The sequence below is a fragment of the Rattus norvegicus genome, chromosome 3 (genome assembly GCF_021556685.1).
Source record: "Rattus norvegicus strain SHRSP/BbbUtx chromosome 3, alternate assembly SHRSP_T2T, whole genome shotgun sequence".
NCBI lineage: Eukaryota > Metazoa > Chordata > Mammalia > Rodentia > Muridae > Rattus > Rattus norvegicus.
The window spans coordinates 95032497-95050856 of record NC_141536.1 but is presented as its reverse complement, the minus strand read 5'-3'; the positions used below and the strand labels follow the sequence as shown (position 1 = coordinate 95050856).

The 18360-nt window shown below is 39.0% G+C and overlaps 1 protein-coding gene across 12 annotated transcripts in view; it reads left to right on the top strand.

Moving 5' to 3' along the window:
• The window catches only part of Mettl15 (methyltransferase 15, mitochondrial 12S rRNA N4-cytidine), a 180779-nt gene that overhangs the window by 117110 nt on the left and 45309 nt on the right, over positions 1-18360 (top strand). The window contains 1 exon segment of one of the 12 annotated variants that reach the window (NM_001431514.1): positions 9087-9762. Coding sequence (NP_001418443.1) covers positions 9087-9222 — 136 coding nt within the window. The 3' untranslated portion in view covers positions 9223-9762. 12 annotated transcript variants of the gene reach the window in all.

Genomic DNA, 18360 nt, shown 5'->3' with positions numbered 1-18360 from the left:
CTTCTTAAATCTGCACTCTTGATCATGTCCCAGAGCTTTTAAAAATTGTGTTAGCAGTTTGTACCTGTGTATCTTATTTTTCTTTATTGGTGTGTGTTTTTGTTTTTTTTTTTTTATTAACTTGAGTATTTCTTATATACATTTCGAGTGTTATTCCCTTTCCCGGTTTCCGGGCAAACATCCCCCTCCCCCCTCCCCTTCCTTATGGGTGTTCCCCTCCCAACCCTCCCCCCCCTTTATTGGTGTTTTAATATTATATATCCTTGACCTTGTCTTCCAGCTATGATTTTTTTTGTTCTTCTTTACCTAGACTTTTAGTGTTTTTTTACTTTGTTTTTATTTGGTTTATTGAGCTTTACCTTTACAATTTATGCTTTTTTTAATTTTCAAAAATCTAAATTCTTTCTGCCTTTCTCATTCCTGTTACTGGACTTTTTCATCCAGGCTGCTGGATTTCTTATCAAACCTTGAATGGATTTCCCTTTCTTGTTTTCACTCTAATGCTTCTTTCTATCCAATTTGAACTCAATGGTGATTTTATACAAATTCTTTTTGTTATATTACCCTACACTTACTCCTTTTATGGTCTTACAATTCAGTAAGTGGGGAGTTCTGATATTGGAAAGGAGCTGTGGTACCCTAGATTTACATATTTTATATTTGTTTTCTTTTTCTTGAGGGAAGGGTAGTACTAGGGACTTATGTTTCTGTATTATGATTTGTATATGTGCTGAACTATATATCTACTCTCATTTTATTTGATAAGTTAGTTAGTTCTCTAAAGCTTCCAATCATCAGGACATCTCCAAGAATAGAAAGAAAAATACAGTAATGGGTACAAAATCAAATCAAATATACATGTGTACTTACAACTGAATAAAGACTGTTAATCTACTTCTAATGACTATAAAACAGAAAATGTTAAAAACAATGTACGAGGACCTAGAGAAGTGACTTAGTAGTTAAAAACATGGGTGATTTCTAAAGAGCCCTGGCCTGACTCGCAGGATCCTCATGGTGTCTCTGAAAGCTCATAACAGTAAGTTTAGTTCTTGGTGATCCACTTCCTTTTTGGGACATCTCTGGACTCAAGGTACACACGTGTTATATAGTCATATACGCAGGCAAAACAACCATATACATAAAACAAAAATAAATATTTTTACAAAGTCTACTGATTTGTGAAGTTAAATTTGTTTAGAGTAAAATTTAACATGATAAATAAATGGAATTAAGGAAGTTACAGAACTAGAGACAAAGAAGCAGGAAGTTGAGTAAAAGAAATAAAAGAATAGAAAAAAAGACAGAAACAATAACGACAATACATTCAATGAATCAATATGTGCAACAAAGTTTGTAATAATAAAAGTAAAATATAAAATTATATTTTTTACTTGAGAATTTCCTATATGAGTACATTGAATTTATATTAGTTCTATCATATTCTCCTCCTGTGTCTCCTTAACCTTTCATTTCTTGAATTAATAATGTTTTCTGTATCTATTCTCTTGTATTATACAATATATTATGTATAAGTGTTTAATGCTTGAATGTGTTTAGTTATGTCCACTTTGCATGAAGTCTCATCCGTAAAATAAAAACAAAAGGTACCAAACTAAGACCTAGTTCTTCTTCCTTCAATAGTCATTGATTGACTCTAGTTCTTCATCTAGTAATGGGCTTTTGTAAAATAATTCCTTCATATTTATCGACATGTTGCCTGGTGTGGTCTTTTGGGGTCTGGTATAGATAACCGTATTATTTATAGTTCATAGAAGCACCATCCTTTTCATGTCCAGAAGAAATTGCCTTGCAGCTGTCATCCCAGTTCTCAGGCTCTTAAAACGTTTCTATCCCCTCTTCCATATTTTCCTCACTTCATAGGTATAGGGGCTCGATTACAGGTGTTCTCTTTGGGGCTAAAGAACACATAGTCACTAATTCTTTGCCTTTCAATCCATTCTTTACTCTCCCTATGCTTATCCATCTGATGGACCAGAAGCTTCTTTGAGATGTGAAAACTGTACTTATCTATGGGTATAAGGTCGAGAATTTAGAATTCAAATGGAAATTATACTACATAGTAATATGGTATCAGTGAGTTCTTCCATAGGTCCTAGAACCTCCCAAGACATGGATTCTGGGTTTATAGTACCAGGCTTCTGTACCCTCTAGTTGAGCAGGCATGAAGTCCATTGACACTAACTGTTAGTTCCTCTCAGGACAGAAGTGCCATCATTTCACTTGACAGTAGCCTGAGTCCTGTAAGGACTAGCTCTCAGGCTTTATATCTGGGTAGAGCTATTGATAACTCTTCCGTCTTGCGTAACATCTTCTGACACTATGAAAACCAGTCCTTAGCAAGGATGCTACCAGGTGAGCTCTGACTTGGTTTTTCCAAGTCTTGTGAATGAAGCATACATTATGTTTTGCAATAGGGTCTTACCCAAATGTTCTGGCAGGCAACCAAGAACAATACCAGTAGTCTATATTTTGTTGGGGCACCATGGAAACCTCTCCCATCTGACCAACAACTCAAAGGGTGGTATCTTCTTGCCTAGTCCTGGAATTTATTATTTTAAACCATGGCTCCTAGGAGTACATTATCTCTCCAATGTTGGGTGATTACACTGGAACTCCTTCTTCCCCTCTGACCCTACCCCACCCTCGTGGGTGCATATGTATGTGTGTGTGTATGTCTGTGTGTAATGCATATGTTTTTAAGTAAGCTTATAAATAGCGGCCTCTGGCCTTTTTAAATATCATTTATATTATTTATTCCACTTACTTTCCTTTCCTTATGTATTACCCATGTACTCCCCTAGTAAGTTCCCCCAGTTTCTTCCATTCCCCATTCATAGTACCTATGTTGCTTATCTTCCTTCCTAGAATGTTCTTTCACCCTCTCCACAATGGTTCCTTTCTACCTTCCTCACTTTTATGGTTACTCTAGATTATATTCTTCTACCTAAAGATTAGGGTATATGATCTCCATATCAGAGAAAACATTTTGTGTTTGACTTTCTGTGTTTTAGGTTGACTTACTCAGTACAGTATTTTCTGCTTGTACCCCTTTGCCTGCAGAGTTGAAGGTGTTCTTTTCTTCAGAGTGCAGTGGAATTCCGTTGTAGTCATAACTCACTTCCATTATGCATTCTTCACTGAGGGACATCCAGGCTGCCTCCATCTCCTATGGTGAGGAGAGCGGCGATGAACATGGGCAAGCCAGTATCTCTGGAGTTGAATATTGACTCCTTAGGGGACATACCAAGGAGTGCTATCTATTTGGTAGTGATAGATTTGCCCTCACCTCTTTGAGGAGTCTCCACACTGATCTCCATCATTGCCATACCAGTTTGCAGTCCCAGCAGCAGTGAATGCCTGTCCACTTATCCGCATCCTCACCATCATTTGTTGTCAGTTAAACTTAGTGATTCTTGCTTTAGTAAGGTGAACTTTCAAAATAGTTTTAAATTGTAACTCATTAATGGCTAATGATTTTGAACATTTTTAGGCTATTTCTTTGCCATATTTATGAAAGACTTTTATGATAAAAAGTTAATAATTGTTTTATAATGCTAAAACATAAGGAAACTTAAAAAATATGTTTTATTATATAAAACAGTGTTGGTAAAGCATGATATCCAGTTATGTCTTCCATAGATCACACAGGTTTATTCTTAGGCTTAGCACAACTCCACTCCTCATCTCAACTACAAGTCCATATATGCCTTATGGTCTTGACATCTCCAATATTTTAGGGGCTCTATTGTAACTGAAGCTGCCCCTTTACCAGTGGCATTTCTTGGCCTCCACATGAACTTCATTCCAGACACACAGTGCCAGACATCAGTTTGTCCTTATGATTGCTCCAGTTACATCGTATGTGCCTTCAAACCCTATACTACATGGATGATGGCTTATACATTGCCAACTTCCACTTCCAATTTAGTCATTCTCTATTTGATCAATTTCTATAGCATGAGGAAATACTCTCCTATTGTCCAGATAAAATTCCAGATAGAATTTGCACCTCAATCGTGCTTATTTTTTATTAATCACCTCTGATTACTCATCTCCAGATTGATCACACAGATAATGAAGTACAGGACTTTCTTCCTCTCCCCAGAGAACAGTCATGCGCTTTGCATGTTGCAGGAGAATGACAGGTGTGCCAACAATGCCATTCACAGCTTCCAGTGTTATGATTTCTGCAGTCCCTTCTGGTGGTATAGACCTTTCTGTATTGTTTGACTTCTTTGTGGCAGCAGACAATTTTCCACATGTGGGACCTGGGAGAAATAGGCTTTCCATATTTCTATTTGCTGATGTTTTCCAAGTTTTCTTGTTGAATAGTTGTGAAGTTCTCTCTGGATTGTTGAAATACAGCTCCCAAGGCTTCCTGGAGAGCCTCTGGAACCCAAGGATAGGAGGGGATAAACTCCAGTACAGGAAGACCTCACAGCTTGCTGCTACCTGTTGTGTTAAATAATAAAAAGATATACCACCCCATACTACCTCCTGCTACTCTCTGGCCCCAGAGGTCTCACTGCGTCCATGGCTAACCCCATGGTGCGACCGCCCATCTTGCAGTTAGCTATCACAAATCCCTGTAACCTGGTAATCTAATTCAGAGTTAATGCAATGAATCACATGACAGACTAGTGTCTTTGCAAGTCCAGCTACCCTCTGACCTCAGGCATGTGGCTATGTCCTTGAATGGTAAGGTGTGCTTCATGCCACTCGGGGCAGGGTTACTAAGCACCATCCATGTTCCTTCTGTTTCTGCTGAAACCTAAAATTGGCTTCCAGGTCACCTGCTCTCCAGAGCTGCGTCACGTATCATCCAAAGTAAATTACTTCCAAACACCAGTCCACAGCCTTCCCAAGACTTCAAGAATAACAAAGGGACCTTCTCCAAGGCTGTTACCACTCCCTCAGCTTTATCCAATGCTTGGGGAAACTGTTGGCTAATCATGTGGGCAGGACTGTTTGTCTCTTTGTCAGGGCTCCTGGGCTTTTGAAAGAGGCTTCTATCCTTCCTCCCCATATAGAAAGGTACAGCTGGTTGTATGCTGACCAGTTGTTTTCCCTGAGTAGTCAGTCTCCTGTTTTCCTGTCACTGTCTTTGTCACTGCTGAAACTCATTCAGTCCTTGTCTATTTGGAGCAGTCTATGCCTGGTTATTCTGATTCTTTTTATTCCCCGTGTCAGAGCGTAGCACCTTGTAATCCATCTTGTTTGAACAGCAGCCATTGTTCTCCTGGAGTACCGCTACCTAGTCTTCCTGTGTCCTAATCGATTCTGAACATGACAGCTCTTAAATGATCCTTCTAGGCTATGTTAGATAATACCATTTGCTTGCTAGAAACTGTAATGGTTACTCTCTTAAAGGAAAAAAATGTTTACTGTGACTTCCAAGGCCCTATCATACCCAGCTTCTTCATTTTTTTTCTGTTGCCTGTTGATCACTTTGCTGTGGTTATTGGCTTCCTTGTTATTCCTGACATGAAAGTACAAATCGAACTATAAGATGAGAGAAACATACCTAAAGGGATGGAGAATAGGGGACTTGAAGTAGTTAAATGTGCTTAACAATAAAGCTAAGAGGAGGATAAAGAAGAGAAAGAAAGGGGACCAACAAATATGGTAAGGAAGATGGAGGAGGGCACAGGTATACAGGAAGGAACAAGATAAAATATAGCAGCAGTACGTGTGGGTGCAAGTGCCATAAAGAAACTATTAGAATGCATACTAATTTTAAAGGTTAACAAAAGGCTCAGCTACCTTATAGATACATCCAGAGAGGGGGAGGGGGAGGGAGAAGAAGAGGGAGGGAGAGGGAGAGAGAGAGGAAGAGAGAGAAGGAGAGAGAGGGAGAGAGAGAGAGGGAGAGAGAAGAGAAGAGAAAAGAAGAGAAGAGAAGAGAAGAGAAGAGAAGAGAAGAGAAGAGAAGAGAAGAGAAGAGAAGAGAAGATGAATCTGGACATACATTAAACTAAGTGTGTATTAGATACTTTTTCCTGGCTGGAATATTCTTTCCTCACCAGTTTATGGTTTATATTTATGATTATAATTTATAATACTAAAACTCCTGGATTGGAGTAAGCTTCTTCTGAGTAGCCAGGACTCTGAGCAAGTGTCATCATATCCTTCTCAAAATCTCTTTAACCATCACATTCCTGGGTTTCCTACTACCTGCCCTCCACCTTGTTAAAATAACTGTGATCTTAGTCTATGTAGTACTACCTTTCTTTTCTGTTGTTTTCTCTCATCCATTAGCTACATAATTTATGATTCTATAATTCATAGATAGCTTCATCCCTGCTAGCAGTCCAACTCCACACAAATCTCCTGATAACTCTTAGTGCCCTTATCTAGCATGTGAGAGCTGTGTGCAATGAGCACTGGCCTGGAGACTTTATCCATGAATTCCATTTAAATTGGATCTCTAAGTGTCCATCAAAGAGCTGGGAATCATTCAGATGGTCTAACGAGGCTGAACACACAATCTGGAGAGTTGAGAAATAGTCTGTTCGGTGAAACTCCTGCCCTCACTTCTTTGAAACAGGAATGTGAAATCACTAAAGAACAGAGCAGTGTCTATGTATGCTTGGATCTATGTGGTATTTTATGGTTAAAACACACACACACACACACACACACACACACACACACACACACAAGCACACATATATAAGAATAAATTCTTCTGTATGAACATTTGTGTAGAAATATTGTTTAATACTGTGATTTATTTTATATAGAAATTGTTTTATTGATGATTTCATCATCTTTTGATGTTATTCAAATAAATATTATTCTATCCAGTTGACACTGTGAGCAGGCATGGAGAGATTCTTGTCCTGACTGTCCATTGTCTAACTAGAAGGTAGCTGAATCCTTTGAAGATGTCACTGCATTCCCTTTATCATGAAAAGGATTCTAGATCTTGACTTTTTTCAATATGGATTATAATTTGTGACTGGAGATCTTTCAAGGCTTTTCAACTAATAGTTTCAAGTCTAGTTCTAAGTACAATTGCTATTTCAATCATAAATTGCTATATGTATTTCAGCAATAGCCATATTGAAAAATATTTATATATCAATCTATCTTTTTAATTCTGTAGAGATTTTCCACCATTCCAGGTATCAAGATTAGAATATTATTACTCTTATCACAGGATACTAAGAATTATTTCATCTTTGGGATATGTGAATATTTCTATCTACAATATCAGCATTGGATAATTCAGTCGCATATCAGTTCAGAAAAACAGAATAAAATGTAGTATTTTATTGTTTCAAATTTGAGAATCTGGGCATCTTAGACTACCAGGAACTATTTTGGTATAATCTATCACCTTCGTTAATGTTTTATTGGACATAAATCTTAGTGTATCAGGCTGCATAGTGACAATATGGTTCACCAGCCTTTCTATTTTTATAACTTTATTTAAAACTGACATGTAACTTGCTGTACTGAACCTTCAAGTGAGCCAGTTATTGGAGTGTAACAAAGTTTTGACGTCAGAGGGGCTATTTATTCTACTGGAAACCATTAGCAATGCATTACTCTTTGGCACTGCTGTTTTTTTTTTGCAGGAGCATGGTTAAAATTTTATGACTGATTTTGACCAATTTGGTTTTTCTCCTTTTTGGAATGAAGGAATTTTTATATAGTACACAATTATATTTTATATATGCATATGTCTAAGTATTTTCTTAAGTATACATTTCTAAGTATATTCTTAAGTATATGTCTATATATTAAAATTATACATGTTGAAAGTTCTTTCTAAATAGTTTGTATTATACTGTTATTATAAATATAATCACAGTTCCATTGTTTCAAACCTTATTAATATTTTACAAAAGAGACGTGGGTGATAGTATTTTGGCTATAGATGCTGACTAGCTGAAGAGTGCGTGTTTGTTATTGTTGCTACCATTACATTTCAAGTGCCCTGTATAATTTTGTTTACCACTAGAAATAGATGTAAGTTTGTGAGTGTGATAATACTAATTCAGATATAAAATCGGGTACAGACTGGTTTACCTCCTTCCTGACTCCATGTGCATGGCTTCGATGCAGGGGATAGGCAGACTGCATCCTTGCATGGAGATTGGCTGCCTGGCTAACCTAATGCCAGGTTACCTGGTGATCCATTTAGTCTTTTAGTCTTTCATCCAGGAAAGGGATTGCTTGCTCTTAAAACCCTGTGCTAGAGCCTTGGCAGACCTTAATTATAAAATAGCATCATGGAATTATCTAAATAAGTGCCTGTATTCAAGAAGATCAAATTAATTCTCTCAATTTCCAGTGTGAGATCGGGATTTTAAAACATTACATTTTCTTTCTATCTGTGAGACCTGGGCTCCCTTAGTCTGGACTGGCCGGGACTTCAGTATCAGGCCAAAGTTGGCCTGCAATTTGTGATCAGCTAGTTTCAGCCTCCATTGGAGCTGGGGTCGTCATGCATTGATCGCTGCGCTGTGAACAGTTGTGTTTTTATGTAATGATTTCCATTTGCTCTAAAGAGGAGCTCCACTGATAAAGGGTGAGAGCTACACCTACTTGTGGATGCGAAGATATGTTTCAGCACGTAGTAAGGATTTGCACTGGTCTAGTGAAGTGGCCGTGGTACCTTCTCTTCTGAGACCCATGACCTAACTAGCCTTGGGCAGCGTTTTCTTTAGGTTTACTCCTGGCATTTTATAGTCTCACATGCAGGAATTATTGTCTTACATACAGAAATAATTTGTCCCAAACCCCATAGAATTTCTGGATGCTGTGACACCTGACCTAGAGATCACAGATCCTGAAAACTCCCATTTTAGTATTTTGTCAAGCTCATTTGAGTGTGAAAGAAACAACCAAATTACTGCAATAAATGACAGGAAAAAATTGAATGGTTCAACCTAATAATTTTATAATCCAAGTCTCAGGTTTGGTTATGTTCCTTGAAAAGTTACAAATGTGATCTCTTTAGGGAAGTTATTAAAGTCAACGTGATGTTAAGCTAGGACATTTAATTCCAGATTAATATTTGAATTCTTTCTGTTCTTTTTTGTATGTTACAGTGGGTCCTGCAACCTGCGCAGTGCCACTTCACTTCATCCACCATGTGAGAGCCAGGATCAAGCTCAGCTTACAGGCTTGGGGGCAACTGCTTTGCCCACTGAGCAATCCTGCCAGCTTGATGATTCCTGCTCTTGAGCACAGAATAATGCTGGTGGTCAGCAGATGGTTTCTGTATTGCAATCCCTGTCGGTGTCCTAACCAGCCTCATGAACAACACAGATGCTAGGTCTCGGAACTTTCTTTACTCCTGCTCTGTTTCCCGAGTAGATACTAGAGAACTGAATAGACTTGTCCCTACTATGCTCTTCTTCCTTTTTAAAAAAGGAGAAGTTAACGTGCATTACGTAATTAATTTTACCTGAGCTTAATTCTTAGTCTTATTGCTTCTACCTGTATAATCTTAAGCAGGATTTTATTAACTTATCAAATATCCATTGCAGACTGATTAACTTTCCTTTGTGTCTGCAAGCTGCTCTACTTCAAACATAAATAAGAAAATTCATTTTTTTGTCTTTTGAGTTTGAGCTACTATAATTGTAATGTAAGGATAAAATGTTTATATAATATATACATTCTAAATTGTTTTTAAAATGTATATAGTTGTAAAATGTTTATATAATGTTGTGATGAAAATGAAAATGTGGTTATCACAGTAAAAATATTTATGAATCATAAGCTTGAGTGGAGTGTTAGTCATTGTTAGCTTTTCTCTGTGAGCTGTATGTCTTTGTTACCTTAGCATCTAGCATTAGTTAAGATAGGCTATGGACATGCCCAAGAAGTCTGCAGCAGATTTGCTGATTTAAGCATCTGAAAAGTATTTATATAGGTAGAGAAGCCTGAAAATGAAAGTTTACAAATATAGATGATTAGGTCTTTTATTTTATAACTATTATATCTATGTTTAGGATCATATGGAACATTCCTATTAGATTTCCTGAAAGTAACTTTTTAGTCTTTGATAAAATCTTGGTCTTTTGTAGTTTCTTTTTTTTTCTTGTTTTTATTCATTATTTAAAAATTTCCCACAGTATGTTTTAATCATCTCCATGCCACAGCACTTTTCCCAGATCCAGCCTACCTTCTCCATTTACCAAACATTGTATTTTTTTCCCATCACGACCAACTTTTGCTCCCCAAATATTTTTTGATGTGTGGCTTTCTACTGAAGGGTGGTCGATTTCCCTCTCTCAGCAGCTAACAGTTGCCAATATCACTATGAGTAGGGGTGAGTTGCTGTACCCACCTCCCCTCCGTGCTGGCTGGGATTTGGTCTGCATAGGTCCCAAGCACATCTGCCGTGAGTTCACATGTGTATCCGCTTTGTGTCTGGAAGACACATTCTTTGTAGTCATGTACAACCTCTAGCTCTCACACGCTTTCCATTCCTCTCTTTTCCATTCCTTATCCTCAGAATGGAAGTATAGCGAGGAGTGAGTAGAGCTCGTATGTTCCATTTAGGCCTGAGCATTCTGCACTCTTATTTTTTTGTGCCTTGGTTAGTTGGGTGAAGGGAACTCTGTATTAATAACCATCTCTTAATGCATTCGTTTTTTTTTTAATTGGATTTTTTAATTTACATTTCAAATGTTCTCCCCTTTCCTGGTTTCCTGTTCATAAATCCCCGACCCATTCCTCTTCCCCTACTCCTATGAGTGTGTTCACCCACCCATCCCTTTCCATCTACCTGCCCTGGCATTCCCCTACACTGGGGCATTGAGCCTTGTCAGGACTAAGGGCTTCTCTCATTGATGCCCAACAAGGCCATCCTCTGCTACATATGCTGCTGGAGCCATGGGTCTCTTTGGATGGTGGTTTAGTCTCTGTGAGCTCTGGTTGGTTGGTATTGTTGTTCTTCTGGGGTTGCAAACTGCTTCAGCTCTTTCAATCCTTTCTCTAACTCTTCCATTGGGGACCCCATTATCAGTTCAATGGTTTGCTGCTAGCATTTGCCTCTGTATTTTTTATGCTCTGGCAGAGCCTCTCAGGAGACAGCCATATCAGGCTCCTGTCAGCATGTACTCTTGGCATCAGCAATATTGTCTGGATTTGGTGGCTGTATGTGTATGGGCTGGACCCCCAGGTGGGGCACTCTCTAGATGGCCTTTCCTTCAGTCTCTGCTCTAAACTTTGTCTCTGTATTTCTTCCTATGAATATTTTTCTTGCCCCTTCTAAGAAGGACTGAAGCATCCTCACTTAGGTCTTCCTTCTTTTTGAGCTTCGTGTGGTCTGTGGATTGTATCTTGGGTAATTCAAGCTTTTGGGTTAATATCTACTTATCAGTGAGTGCATGCTATATGTGTTTTTGTGTGACTGGGGTACCTCACTCAAGATGATACTTTCTAGTTCCATCCATTTGCCTAAGAATTTCATAAAGTCATTGTTTTTAATAGCTGAGTAGTAATCTGCTGTGTAAATGCACCAATTTTCTGTATCCATTCCTCTGTTGAAGCTTCTCTGATGAAGATTGAGAGATGCATTGATGTATGGGTACAAAAATAAGTCATTAAAATCAGTTTAGTACTATGTTTATTTTATAAACTAATACTTTTCTTTTATGACCTATGGCCAGTCTAACCATAGATTCCCAGTGCAGTAATGGTGCCAGGTAGGGTTTTCATCTTGTGGAAAAGATTTACTAAATACAAACAGAAAATAGTTGGTTACTCCCATGACATTTGTGTCACCCTTGCTCCAGTCGACCTGTCTTGCCAGGCAATCATGGCTATAATGTATAGGGTACACAGTTGGATAAATTGATTGTTACACTTTCTCCTCCAGGACTATGCATATTTCCTTCAGCACCATGAAAGTTATCTACTAGAGATTTAAACTCCATGTCAGTTCCAGTTTGATTTCTCTGTTCTGTGACTCAAGTATGTGGTGCCTTCAGCAATAGACTTTTTCTCATCATGTTCGGGGTGGGTATTAGCAATGTCCTGCAATAAATGAGAACCTATAGGACTTCATTGGCCAATGACTCCAAAACAAGTGACTCATTTTAGGAACCGGGTTTTGGTATCATGTCTAGAAGGAGCATTGCTGCCCTGCTATAGCTCAATTTTAACTCCGTGTGTGTGTGGGGGGGGGGTGCTTCTAAAGTAGAGATTTTCATATAATGTTTCCGAATAGTCTTTGGTATTAATCACTTTCCATATTTAGTCCCCATATTTTGCCCCGCCTTTCACCCACACCCCTATTTAATCCTTGCTGTTCAATTTTAAACACTTACAGCAGTATGTTCTAGATACTCTCCATTGAAAGCCCTTCCTAAAGCTTCTTATTAATTTTCTGACCCCTGTGTGTATTCTAAATGAAATGCATATATCTGAAGGCTCAAAGATATATGTGCGAATCTGAATGCAGATCTAACGTATGATTCAGGCATACCACCCTTGGAGAGTACCCAGTGCCTCTAGATCCTGCTTTGAAGATACCCATTCATCCATATTCATTGATACTCTCTTCACAGTAGCCATATGGAAACAGCATAATGCCTGTCAGTTGATAAATAGATAATTAAAATGTGGTGCATTTACACAATGTGCTATTATTCAGCAGTTAAGGAAAGTAAGTTAGGAAATTTGTAGGTAAATGTGTGGCACTGACAATAATCATTCTAAGTAAGGAAACCCAATGTCGTATTTTACTTTTAGATTTACTTTTTTTGGAGTGGGGGGTAAAACAGTGTCTTATGTTGTAGTTCTGGCTGTCCTGGAGCTACTCTGTAGAGCAGGCTGGCCTCAAACTCACAGAGATTCGTCTCCAAAGGCTGTCACACCTAGTTTGTTTGTTTGTTTGTTTTCCTTTCTTGTTGTTTGTTTCCTTTTGTTCCTTTGCTTTTTGAATTAAGCACTTATAGTACCACCAAATCCAGTAATACAATTCTCTTTATCTTTTCAGTATTCTCAGCAGGGATGTTTGCAATGTAAATTAAAGGAAATCTATACTATTGACTACACCTATTATAACTAGTCACTTATTCTGCTTGTATACATCTAGACTCACAGCCTTCGGTCTTCTGAATGATTATTTTTATATGTTACATGCCATTTCCTTATTGATACAGAATATATATGTTTTACTAATAGTAGTCTTTGTATAATAAAAAAATAGTTGTTGGGGTTGGGGATTTAGCTCAGTGGTAGAGCGTTTGCCTAGCAACCACAAGGCCCTGGGTTCGGTCCCCAGCTCTGAAAAAAAAAAAAAAAGAAAAGAAAAAGAAAAGAAAAAAATAGTTGTTACTCCATTTAACTCCTTTTCTTAGTTATTTTCTATTGATGTGATAAAACACCATTATCAAGGCAAATTAGTAGAAAAAAAAAAGGTGTTTAATTTGGGCATAGAATTTCAGAGCATTAGAGCCTGAAAATGTTGGCTAAGAAAATCCGTGGCTATGGCAGCAGGAACAGCCAAGTGCACATTTACCTAAGTCAATAGCAAGTCATTTGAAACCTCAACATCCACCCCCAGCAGCACACCTCCTCCATGAAGGCCACATCTCACAATTCTTCCCAAACAGTTCCATCAATTAAGAACCAAGTATTCCTACATCTAAGCCCTTGGAAGCCATTCTCCTTTACACTCCCACAACATTGAATGTTAGTAATACAGGAGTTGGCGTGTAGGGTATATGATAATGATCACCATAAGTCTAATGCCCCCAACCCCCACCCCCACCGAAATGTCAGATTCTGAAGACTTGATTTGCATTGCACTTCATGTAACCTAATAACTAGAACCCTCATTTGCATAAAAATCCAATTCTGATATAAATTCACAGGTGATTTGAGAGATTATTTGATCTCTCACATCTATTTACATATTCTGTTAAAATAAGGAAAAATGTATAATCGTCATGGGACTAAAATTCAGCAACTAAAATTTATGGGAACCTCCTTCTTAGAGATGTCACTGGAAAATAGTGTGGCTAAAACAATTTTTTCAGAAACACATCTAGATAATTTAATTTGCATTTTCAAAGAAATGAATTTGTCTTACTCCCACTGAACTTTAAAAATAAAGAAGTAAAATCCTAGTAGAACTCAAATTGCCTATTTTAAGTTTTAAAAAACTTTATTCCAGAGGTCAGAAGACCTGCATTTTCATTTCATTAGATCAAAGCCATTAAGTATTTGTGATAATCTTTTTATACATTTTGCAGTACCCACACTTAGTTTTGGAGCTAATGAGAACCACCAACACAAGGGATGATTCGTAAGCTTCCTTTTTCTCTGGATGCATAGTTGTGGTATTACCAGCAAATTAGAAAAGCATTGCCCTGATATTCAAAACTTCAGGAAAAACATGGTAAAAATGTGCTGTCCCTTTTTGGAGTACCTGACTTGTTAACAAAGAATTACATACTATTTTTTGTTCGGGAGTGGGAAGGCGATTAACCAGTCTCCACCAGTACTATGGCCTGCACTCAGACTCACTACAGAGCCTATGCTCATCTTGAATTAATCCCAATCTTCTTCTCTGTCTCACATCCCCTAGTGTTGAGATTATAGGGATGGAACTCATTACTGGTCATAAATTAAATGATATATACATATATCATATAGGTATGCTTGTGCTCAGGCCCCTATACCTAGAATTGTTTCTGCTGCCACGCCTTCCCTAAAATTATGTACTATTCTACTACATACTGTCACAATAAATGAATTCTTGTTTGAGTTGCTTTTGTCAGGTATCTTGTTACAATAGTGGGAAAAGTAAAAACCTTTATGGGAAGTAGAAATTTTCCATAGAAGATGAGGCCATTACTGAGATACTGACCATGTAATCTGTAACCTTTTATTTTAGAAATACTTTATGGGAGGAATATGGGGAAAGTTTGAGCTTTGGGTTGGTATATCCCCAGAAGTCTGTAACCAGGTCTTAATGAGTTACTCTCGTAAGAGTTGCAGATGATGATGATGATGATGATGATGATGATGATGATGATGATGATGATTCTGACTGAAAGGCCAACAGGGCTGACTGTGTTCTTAAGTATTCAGAGAATAAGATAAATTTCAGGAACTGGATTAGAGGCTGTTTTGTGTCACATGAAGGCACTCTATGCTGTCTCCTCCCCGTGTGAGAAAAAGTTAAATAGAGCTATAAGAAAAAAGAATTGATGAAGTTGTTTGCTGGAGGAAATTTCAAGACAGGAAGACATCCAGGATGTGGCATGGTTATTATTTGATGAAATTAGATATACAATGAGAAAGATCAAAAACATGCAAAGGGTGTATTTTGCTAGGAAGAAACTGTGAGTGAATTTAAATTTACAGTTAAAATGGATGCACACAAAGCAGATGTAATGGTTAGCTCAAAAGCTCAGAATACCCAAGATATAATTTGCAGACCACATGAAGCTTAAGGAAAAGAAAGACAAAAGTATGGATGCTTCAGTACTTCTCAGAAGGAGAAACAAAATACTCACAGGAGGAAATACAGAGACAAAGTGTGGAGGAGAGACTGAAGGAACAACCATCCAGAGACTGCCACACATGGGGATCCATCCCACATGCAGTCACCAAACCCAGTCACTACTGAGGATGCTGACAGGAGTCTGATACAGCTGTCTCCTGAGAGGCTCTGGCAGAGCCTGACAAATACAGAGGTGGATGCTCACAGCCCAACATTGGACTGAGAATGGGGTCCCCAATGGAGGAGTTAGAGAAAGGACTGAGGAGGTTTGCAACCCCATAGGAAGAACAACAATATTAACCAACCAGAGCTCCCAGGGACTAAACCACCAACCAAAGAGTACACATCGAGTGACCCATGGCTCCAGCAGCATATGTAGTAGAGGATGGGCCTTGTTGGACATCAATGGGAGGAGAAACCCTTGTTCCTGTGAAAGCTTGATGCCCTAGTGTAAGGGAATGCCAGGGTGGAAGTCAAAAAAAAAAAAAAGGAACTAGCATAATTAATGAGAAGCCTCAGGCTCTTCAGTGAGATAATATATTATACTCTAAGAGCAAGACTTATTCAAGACTCTAACTTGTATAAATGCAAATTAATTTGAAAGGAGAGTCCCTGAACAGAGAATATTGATGAACAAGTTCTCTCCTTTAAAACAGCTACCTATGGGATTTCCCCCTCACCCCCATGTTTCTCAGCCAAAGTGTACAAAAGTCATGACAGCTGTGACAGAAGGGAGACAGACTACATATTGAATGGGTGTCAGAACTTGTCAACATCTCCATGGTACATGTTTGTTTCTCAGGCATGCAGAAATGCAAGAATTATGCAGTCATGAAGGCTTGGTCTGTAGCTTCTCAAAATCTGATGAAGGCAGCTGATGGATGGCAGGGTCAGATTCTCCCAGGAGAAGCATCGTAAAGTCCTTGCATGTATCTATATAAGTTATAAAGGAGCATCAGGATGTTGAAGGTGCCAGAATCATTGGAGGTTGGTACAGAATGGAGCTGGCTCAAGAGGGACTCTGTGCAATGCACGTGTCAGAACTAGAGGGGTAGTGATTCCCAAACACATTCCCAGATGATGTTACTACAAACCCCAGGTACCAGACATGGAATAGTTGGGGTTAATGGTTTACTTTCTGAGTTTGAGTCTGCTCTTTCCATAACATGCTCCCAGCTGTTTATTTATGATTAGGAATGTCACTGTTTGCTATTGTATATTGGAAAATATGTAGTGCTGGGGTTTATTATTATTATTAAACTCTTTTGCAGTCCAGTTGTTGTGCCCCTCCCAGTCCCCCCTTGGACTGTTCCTCATCCCATTCCTTCTCCCCTGTCTCCAATAGGATGTCCCCAACTCCCCACCCCCACTCCATTTATTGGGGCCGTGGACCAGCTAGTGTATGCTGCCTGGTTGATGGCTCAGTATCTGAGAGATCTGTAATCCAGGTTAGTTTGGATTGCTGGTCTTTCTATGTAGTCACCCTCCTCTTCAGCTTCTTCCAGCTTTTCCCTAATTTAACCACAGGGGTCCCTGTCTTCTGTTCATTTTGGGGGTATAAGTATCTACTTCTGACTCAGCTGCTTGTTGGTCCTCTCAGAGGGCAGCCATAAGCACACCATAGCATCAGTAATAGTGTCAGTCCTTGGAGCATCCCCTTGAGATGGATCCCAATTTGGACTTGTCACTGAACTTCCTTTCCTCAGTTTCTATTCCATTTTTGTCTTTGCAATTCTCTTAGACAAGAACTGTGGGATGGTAACACATCCCTCCACTTGATGTTGTTTTTCTACCGGAAATGGACTCTGCAAATTTCCTCTCTCCACTGTTGGGCATTCATCTAAGGTCCCTCCCTTTGAGTCCTGAGTGGCTCTTACCTCCCAGGTTTCCGCAACTTTCTAGAGGGTCTCCCTACCTCCTCCTACATTCAGAGGTTGCCTGTTTCCACAGGAAGACCACCAGAGTAAACTAACCTAGACTCTTAGGGGCTCCCAGAGACTGAATCACCTACCAAAGGGCTGGATCTCGGCCCTCTGCACATATGGAACAGACGAGCAGCTTGGTCTTCATTCAGGTCCCCGAAAAACTGGAGCAGGGACTGTCCCTGAGCCTGCTGCCTGCCTGCCTGCCTGCCTGCCTGCCCGTGGATCCTGCACCCCTAAAGGGACCTCCTTATCTGGCCTCAGAGGGAAAGGAAGTGTCTAGTCCCTCTTTGACTTGATGTTCATGGATGGGGGCAGGGCAGTTGTTTGTACACGGGGGAGTAGGACCCAGAAGGGGCTTCCCCTTTTCAAAAGTGGAATGAGGGAAGTCTTGCAGGAGTTGGTCCTGGGAGAAGAGGAAGGGATGATATTGGGTTATAGTGTGAATAAATAAATATTTTTTAAAAGTAGATTTATTTATTTATTTCATGTGTATGGGTACACTGTAGCTGTCTTCAGACACACCAGAAAAGGGAATTGGATGCCCATTACAGATGATTGTGAGAAACCATGTGGTTGCTGGGAATTGAACTCAGGACCTCTGGAAGAGCAGTCAGTACCCTTAACCACTGAGCCATCGCTCCAGCCCAAATAAATACATTAAAAAAAACATATATGTATATATATGGGTTTGTGTGTGCGTGAGTGTGTGTGTTTGTATACAACTTTAATTACCTTCACCAAGACACTCCCAAAGGCTTTCTCCAGCCACACGCTATCCTCAGCATAGAGAGATCATTGTTGGTATGTATTTATCATGATTTGATCTGCTTGTGTTTTTGTTGTTTTTGTTATTTTGTCCTTTTCTTTCTTTTGCTTTGCTTTGCTTTGGACCTGGTTAATTTTTTTTTCCTGTTAGTGAAAATAGAT